The sequence below is a fragment of the Octopus bimaculoides genome, chromosome 4, assembly GCF_046866305.1.
Source record: "Octopus bimaculoides isolate indiv1 chromosome 4, ASM4686630v1, whole genome shotgun sequence".
In the NCBI taxonomy this organism is placed as follows: domain Eukaryota; kingdom Metazoa; phylum Mollusca; class Cephalopoda; order Octopoda; family Octopodidae; genus Octopus; species Octopus bimaculoides.
Genome location: NC_142931.1, coordinates 3,457,895 through 3,467,293, shown reverse-complemented (window position 1 = coordinate 3,467,293; position 9,399 = coordinate 3,457,895). Strand labels below are relative to the sequence as shown.

Here is a 9,399-nt window from a genome sequence, read left to right as displayed (position 1 = left end):
ACGTGTTCACCCTGTTTGCTTTGTCACAAGCTCTTGTATTCTATCCCAGTCTTTATTTCTATATGTAGGGCAGGTACCTCTGGTTTCATTACATATAATGTTATCATATATGCATACACACACACATACATACATAAATACATACATACATACATACATACATACATACATACATATGTGTATGCGCATGCACACTGACCCACACACATGCGCACAAACAAGCAAAAGGAACGCAGCTCGGATAACGGACAGAGTGGAAACTTAACCGGTGAGTGTGTTAAATAAAAAGGCACTAAAAAAGAATGACTCTCCCCAGACATAGCAAAATATGCTTCAACATACGAAATCACATAAAGAATCTTTCAAACCAAATCCCCAAACGAAACACACACACACACACACACACACACACACATATATATATATATATATGTATATATATATATATATATTCGCACCCCCCACATATATATTCACATATATCTCTATGCATATTTTAGAAGCTATCGAGATATACATGTATCATACCTTAATTGATCTAAACGAAGTATTTTCCCCATAAGAGGTCTATTGGCCATTTAAGACAGTCATATGATCAATACCCATGTCAATAAAATAAACGTATATTGAATATTTATTAATATACATCCTGGTCAAGGTAGTCCAATTTGAATTTAAGGCGCAGGCCTGACTGTGTGCTAAGAAGCTTACTTCCCAGCTACATGGTTTCGGGTTCAGTCCGACTACGTGACACCTTTGGCACGTGTCCAAGTGCCTTTTGCTGTAACCTCATCCCGATCAAGCCTTGTGGTAGACGGAAACTGAAAGAAGTCCGTCTTATATATATATATATATATATATATATATATATATATATATATATATATATATATATATATATATGTATGTATATACATATATATACATATTTATATATGTATATATGTATATATATATATATATGTATGTATATATATATATATATATATATATATATATATATATATATATATATATATATATATATATATATATATATATATATAAATATATATATATGTATGTATGTATATACATATATATACAAATTTATATATGTATATATGTATATAAATATATATATATATATATATATATATATATATATATATATATATATATATATATATATATATATATATATATATATATATATATATATATATATATATATATAAATAAGTACATGTATGTGTGTGTGTGTCTGTGTGCGTGCGAGTTTTTGTATTTGTGTTCGTCCTCCCTACTATCGCTTGACAACCGATGTTGGTGCATTTATGTCCCCGTAATTTAACGGTTCGGCAAAAAGAAACCGATAGGTTATGTACCAGGCTTAGAAAATATAAGTTCTGGGGTTGATTCATTCGACTGAAATTCTCCAAGGTGGTGTTCCAGTATGGGCGCAGTCTAAAACAAGTAAGAAATAAAAGATAAAGTTGCATAATAAATAAAATATGTACATATTTATCTACAGTTATACACCCGATGTTTCTGTAATTTGTTTCCTTATTCATGATTAAGGCAGCTTCCCTTTTTATCGGACTATATAAACTGATCAGTGTGCGGACATGAAGGGAAGATTTTGCTGTTAATTATGATAGATCAAGCATTAAGTTCACTCGTCACGGAAGATCGTATTTATTTGTCCAATTACTGAGTGTTACCTATAAATGCCATGTTCATAGAAGGGAATAATTCTTGGTACTCATCCAATTGGCTCGCTATGTTGTCAGAGGCGTTTTCGTAAGATAACTCATTTCGATTGTATATCAAAAGAATTTAGAAGCGATTTCCTTTTGTGAAGACAATTTGAAAATATTTCCTTCTTAATATTCAGTATCTGTTGATATTAATATATCTTATTTCTCTGCGTTGCATAGGTTACATATATTCTTTTCTACTCTAGGCACAAAGCCCGACATTTTTGGGGAGTCGGAGTCCAGTCGATCAGGTCGACCCCAGTACGCAACTGGTACTTAATTTATCGACCTCCGAAAGGATGAAAGGCAAAGTTGACCTCGCGAGTTTGAACTCAGAACGTAAAGACAGCCGAAATACCGCTAAGCATTTCACCCGGCGTGCTAACGTTTCTGCCAGCTCGCCGCCATAAGTTACATATATTAGCACCGTTTGTAGGCTAACTAGTTTAGCACTACACCATTTTATGGAAACGATGTTTATTTCTCTTATCTCCTAGAATTAGTCATAGTGGAACAACGACGTAGTATTGATTCTGTCATTGACGATATGAGGCTTCTTATGCAGTGAATACCTGGCTTATACGCCATCTCAGTTAAATACCTTGTATAACTGATAACTTCATGGTTATGAGGGCAAGGAAGTCTCTCGCTGTATTTTTACTTACATTACTTGCTGAATAGGAGATTGTCCAGGATCACAAATCCCTTTTTGTATAGTTTGTGCAATCTACTATAGTTTTTCAACGAAGCCAATCGTTACTGAGACTCTGTTGTATTAAAAGGCGACGTTGTTGAATATTTTCATGTCAGGTGATAAATTTGATATTCTTGTGCTTGTATTGTCTGCTGAGTTTTCAAGAGAATGCGTGCATATATGTGAGCCTGGACCACCAGGAATTACTTCCACATTCAAAATATAGTTACTTCCCATGAACTATGCATTTAAGTATTCGAGAAAACAGCATGACCTAATGCGGAAATAATGTGTGTTCCATCGTGCTTGACTTCTGGCACTAATAAATCCGCCATCCATGTAGATTGTTGTCTGAAATACTGCATCAGGTAAGAAATTTTCTGTAGTGTCTTCGTGAATCGCCATCTTCGTCTAAACATACTCTATCATATGAATAGAGTACAATTGTTACAGATAAGTATTTTAATTATTGATTATGTGTTTTCTGTTTTGTTTTTTTTTTCTATTTCAGGCGACTCTGAAAATACTCTTTCTACCTGAAAGTCTCCTTAAGGAATGGCTTAGTATTCGACATCTTCCGATGCTGGTTACGGACTAACTGTCGTATTTCCATCATCGGTTTTCTATTTAGATTTCCAATTGTACACAACTAGTATAAAAGCTGATCACACTATATTTAACAACCTTCGAATAAATCGAGAAAATGTAACGTAAAATCTTCATTCCTTTCGTTTACTAAATAAATTTAAACTTACAAAGTATTTGCGGTTCTTCACGCAATAATATAGTGACATATTTCATGAACAGATATGTTAAATCTCATTTCTCCTTAATTCATGATATAACAATTTTCACTTTGAGATATCTTGAGATGTTTTAAGCTAAAATTCGTCATAAGCTAATCAATCGTTCTGTTTAAATACGCATAAATCTAGGAACGATTGAAAACAAACAAGAGATCATTTAATGATGTTACCAAAGACACATTGTCAAAGAGTTGAAGATTTTTGATATTACAGATCAATAAATTCATTAACTTTTAAAAATTACCAGTTGACCATGATACTTCTCCAAATTCTGTCGAAGTCATCAAATACCAGTGGCAACACCATCAACACATATATGTGCATGTGCATGTGTGTGTGTACGTGTGTGTGTGTGTGTATTGTAACTGTGTATCATGTTCTCCATTTTTTGTCTCTGTTGCCGTACACATTCGCTAGCTTTCTTACAAAAAATTTAATGCTCTTAACTTAGACCTTTTTTGGGGGCAACCAGATCCAACTGTCTCAAGTGTAACTGCCCGAAACAGTAAGGACTTCTGGTAACTTGACTGACGAAAGAAGGCCACGAATGACTCGTCTTTTTTCCCTGTCCTAATTATTGTTTCTCTTATCCGTCTTTGCATCGTCTATAACGCCGAATGTTTTATTGTCCTCTATTGCATTTTTGTTTAATTTCATACACACACACACACACACACACACACACACACACACACACAAACACACACATATGTATATATATATACTAGCAGAAATACCCGGCGTTGCCCGGGTTAAAGAGAATAATGAAATCTAAAAACGCCGTCTAGACTACGCATCATCTTTATATATAGAGATGTATATACACACACGCACCCAAACACACGTATATATATGTATATCAATATAAATATATGAAAGTCAATGAAGTTTCGTAAAAGAAGGTGATCATGTACATACTTTCTTGCTGTTGTGATTATAACACCTCATTGTAAACTATGTTCCTTGTTTTCCCTTGTGGAGCATATACAAATAGGTTTTTTGTTGCTGCCCACTCTTGAGCAGCCAACATACAGTTGCCCATGTGAGAAGCAGGGCTCTTCCAAGAGAAGACCAGCTACAGACAGTGTTTGACCCTGATATTTGTTTATGGACATGGCAAAAGTCACACGAAGGGGGAATTGTAGTCTTCTGAATGTAAAAGGAATGTCTGCTCCTGATGGAGTAAGAGGAATTCTTGGAATAAAGACGTCATCCCCTTTTGCACATCCAGAAAGAATGGTAGCCTCGATAACGTGTGACATCATTTTCTAAATAATGCTCATCTGTTATGTTCGGGTTAACATTTCATCAACATCAAAAATATATGAATTTTCATGGGAGTTGAAAGACCAACTTTTGACGTAGTTTTGGATAAGAAAACAAATGACTAATGTGTGTGTTTGTGTGCATGTGTATGTGTGTGTGATGGGTGTATATATGTATAGATATCTGTATGCATGTATATATGTATATATGTGTACATATTACATGGACATCTATATATATATATATATACACATCTACACATATGTATACATATACATGTCTGTATAGATCTATATATATATATATATACATATACGTGTACATCTATATGTATACATATACATCTCTCTCTCTCTTTCTCTCTCTCTCTCTTTCTCTCTCTCTCTTTCTCTCTCTCTTTCTCTCTTTCTCTCTCTCTCTCTCTCTCTCTCTCTCTGAAAGTATCTGTCATTACAGTATCGAAATGGTGTACATATACATCTCTCTCTCTCTCTCTTTCTGTCTCTCTCTTTCTCTCTTTCTCTCTCTGTGAAAGTATCTGTCACTACAGTATCGAAATGTGATTGTTTCAGTTAGTGGAATAGTTTCATTTTTAAAGTGAAAGTATTTGACATGAGTGTTTTTGTTTCACTTTTGACACGTAATACTTAAATAGTGGAGGAGATATTATGTTGCCGTGTGCTCGAACTCTGCAAGAAGTTAATAATGTTTTTTGACTAAAACACAACTGGAACCCTAAGTAAGGCATGTGTAAAATTTGAATGAAATTGGTTGCGTAGTTCTCGAGTTTTAGGGATTCACACAGACAGACAGACAGACAGACACACATTCTCATTTATATATATATATATATATATATATATATATATATATATATAGAAAGAGAGAGAGAGAGAGAGAGAGAGAAGTTTCAAGCCGTAATGCATTAATACCTGGACCTCCTTGTTAGTTATTTACTATTTATTCACCTAACTTCGAGCTGATCGGACTATACCGAACTAGCTTGTTGCTTGTATTTAAGTACCTAATTCAACTGAATTCTAATTATTATATATATTTGTGTGTGTATATATGTACATATATATATATATATATATAGAGAGAGAGAGAGAGATTTTACGTTACATTTTCCCGGTATATATATATATATATATATATATATATATATATATATATATATATCCATGTATGTGTATATATATATGCTTTTTAGGATAATACTATCGATTTGATTGAAATATGTTGTAGCATTCAGGAAGCATTTCTTTTTTGTTTTTAGGCATAGGTATCGTAACGAGAATCAAAGCAATGGCATATTTATTCTGGAAGATTCGAACTTGAATAAACTAATCACTGTTGTATTTCGCCTTCGGAGAACACCTACCCGCTTTATACGATGTGTGTTCAAAATACACGCAAATCATTGACTTAGGGTGACTTTGAAACATTGCGGTGTTTCTAACTTGTTCCGTGTGTCAGAATAAATGTTTATATTGGTGATTTTTGTTTGTTTCTAGTGCCAAAATATCTACACCTTAGATAAAAGTATTAAAAACGAAAATTAAAACTTAGGATGTACCTCTACGAATTTCCCAGAATCACAGATTTTTGTTTTATACCTTGGATTTCTTGGGAATGATGAGGTGTAAGGAAATTGAAAAGTTCTAATTATAACATTGTTCCTTTTTTGAAGTTAATTATTTTTTAAATTTTCTGTAACTGACTCTATTACCAATGATATCTGTTGACAATGTCATATATTCATATTTCCTACGACACTTCTCTATTGTCAATGCTATTTTGTGTTTCACTTTCTGTGTCATTGCTGTGTTACTAGTGTAATATGTTTACCTTTTTAACACTGCTCTAGTCAGAGTCCAGTCAGACGTATTGGGTTGTCCGGAAAGTTCGTGCGGATTTTTAAAGGAAAGAAAAAGATCAATAGATACTTGCCATTACATTCTTAATCAACCAAATATGAACCATTTTGTTGCACAATGCGTCTCTATATTTTCTTTAACTTGAAAATACCCTCTTCCCAGAATTGATGTGGTTTCATGGCAAAAAATTCATCAAGGTATCTTTTTACGTCATCCAAGGAATTCAAATTTTTACCATTAAGACTATTCTGCAGAGACCTGAATAAGTGGAAATCCGAAGAAGAAATATCTGGTGAATATGGAGGGTGGAGTAACACATCCCAGCCGAACTGCAGCAATTTTTATCTGGTTCCCAAAGAAACGTGCGGTCTTGCATTATCATGTTGGAAAACAACACCCTTCCTGTTGGCCAATTCTAGACGCTTCTCTTGAATTGCTGCTTTTAACTCGTCCAGTTGTGTGCAGTACTTCTCAGAATTAATTGTCTGGTTACTTAGGAGAAGATCATAGTACAAAATTCTTTTCCAATCCTACCAGACACAAAGCAAGACTTTTTTAGGGTGAAGACCCGCTTTTGGGGTGGCTAAGGGTGGCTCATGTCGCTTACTCCAGGATCGCTTTCTCTGAACATTTTGGTAGATAATCCATTTCTCATCACCTGTCACAATTTGCTTTAAAAAAGGCGTGTTTTCATTCCGTTTATAAAACGAATCACAGATGAAAATGCGATCCAAAAGGTTCTTCTCACTCAACTCATGTGGTACCCAAACATCGTAGCGATTTGTGTACCCAAGCTTTACCAGGTGTATGCGTGTGTGTGCGCACGCGTGCGTGCGTCTGTGTGGGTGGGTGGGAGTCGGTGAGTGTGCATATATATATGTATGTAGGTATGTATTATGAATATAAACAGTATTTTGCACCAGTGGTGATGAGTATTATAATCATGGCTTCAGCATGTTTAAGAATGGGAGAACGGAGGTCAGGGAAACCTCTGCGTCTTGCAATACAAATCTTTTATCATAGTTTTAATGTTCTTTTCTACTCTAGGCACAAGGCCCGAGATTTTTGGGGAGGAGACCAGTCGATTAGATCGACTCCAGTACGCAGCTGATACTTAATTTATCGACCCCGAAAGGATGAAAGGCAAAGTCGACCTCGGCGGAATTTGAACTCAAAACGTAAAGACAGACGAAATACCGCCAAGCATTTCGCCCGGCGTGCTAACGATTCTGCCAGATCGCCGCCTTAGGTTTCACGTTATCCCTTCAATAACGACTGAGTAAAAACAAACAAGAAGATAATAAAAAGAAATAACAACAAACCCTGAAATGAATCTTTCCACATTGATATTTGAGATGCATTTATTTAAGTTTTAGTTAATTGTAACATTTAAAACAAAATGAAGAGCAGAAACGAATTTCTAATAAAACTGAGAGACAAAAAACAAAACAAAAAAAACAACAGAAATTATATGATTGGCCATCTATTTGATTAAGAACAGAAGCTTTAACATCACAGAAAAATAAGGCAAACAGACAAATTATAACAAAATACGTTACAATAACCTACAATTCCACAAAACATAGTCACTGTCTACAGCTTTAGATATGAAAATAGATAAGATTGTTGTTGTTGTTGTTGCAGTTTATATTGTTGTTGCTGTATTGTTACTATGTCAGATTATAACTTTGCCATTCTGTATTTACTGCTATCATTATGATTATTGTTGTTGTTATTATTATATTATTATTTCCACTATTATTATTATAATCATTATTCTTTATATTTTTATTGCTGTCTTTTTCTTGTTACTGATATTATAGTCATTATTATTACTGTAATTATAATTATAATTATCATTATTATGTATATATATGTGAATGTGATTGTTTGTGATTTACGTGTAAGTATATCTTAGAATGAAATTATATTCGTGCACCATTCCTCTATTATTGTTCCGTATGTATCTAGGAATGTGTATATGTATATATAAATATATATTTTTGTACGTATATATGCATATACATATAAATATCTATGCTTATATATTTGTATCAATACACATATGTGTGTGTACCTGCATGTACATATAAGTGCAAAAATTCGTTCTTAAAAAATAATTGAAATCATTAAAATAATTAAAATGTACACAATTTTCAGTAAAGAGATACGCTGTGACTATATACATAGAGATCTAGGTACCAAACTAATAGATATATATATAGTGGATACGCACATATATACGTACATACATGTATAAACATACACACAGATATATATGTATATATATATATATATATATATATATACATATATGTATATATACACACGTATGGGTGTATGTATTATGTATGTATATATATATTTATATATATATATATATATATATATATATATATATATATATATATACATATATAGACGTACATGTATATATGTATGTATGTACGTATGCATGCATGTACGCATGTATGTCATGAATACGTGCGCACGCTCGCGTGTACGTATGTACATAGTTTAAAGAAAAAATATTGTTCTTTGTAAATAACTACATGGAAATATGCTTTATTTTTAAATATTTCTTGTTCTGCGCGTACACAAGACTACGATCATCTTTTTTCTGCTTCAAGTCCAGCCACTGCGGATACGTACACACACCACACATCATACATACATATCTATCTACCTACGTACATACATATATACATACAAACATATATGTGTATATATGTATAGAGATATATTGTGTATGTATATATATATATAACGCATACACACATATATATGCATATATAATTCTGCATGTGTATATTGCATATATATGTGCGTGTGTGTATATGTATGTATATACATATACATATGTGTGTGTATGTGTGTGTGTATGTATGTGTGTATTTGTGTGCGTGTTTGTGAGTGTGTGTGTGTGAATATATGTATATATGTATATAAGTAGGTATCTCTGTATATGCATATACATATGTATGTATGTATGTATGTATGTATGTATGTATGTA

At 33.0% G+C, this 9,399-nt stretch overlaps 1 protein-coding gene across 4 annotated transcripts in view; it reads left to right on the top strand.

Moving 5' to 3' along the window:
* The window catches only part of LOC106869994 (uncharacterized), a 51,475-nt gene extending 42,942 nt beyond the window's left edge, over nucleotides 1-8,533 (top strand). For 2 of the 4 annotated variants that reach the window (XR_016241350.1, XR_016241352.1), the window contains exons 14-15: nucleotides 2,945-3,138; nucleotides 5,785-6,003. Coding sequence is in view for 1 of the 4 variants with exons in the window: in XM_089350171.1 (XP_089206297.1) it covers nucleotides 2,945-3,031 (87 nt within the window). In the remaining 3 variants the exon portion in view is untranslated. Of the gene's footprint in view, nucleotides 1-2,944; nucleotides 3,143-5,784; nucleotides 6,004-7,432 lie in introns of those variants that run through there. The other 2 variants (XR_016241351.1, XM_089350171.1) reach the window with 2 other exon arrangements.
* Nucleotides 8,534-9,399: the final 866 nt, after the last annotated feature.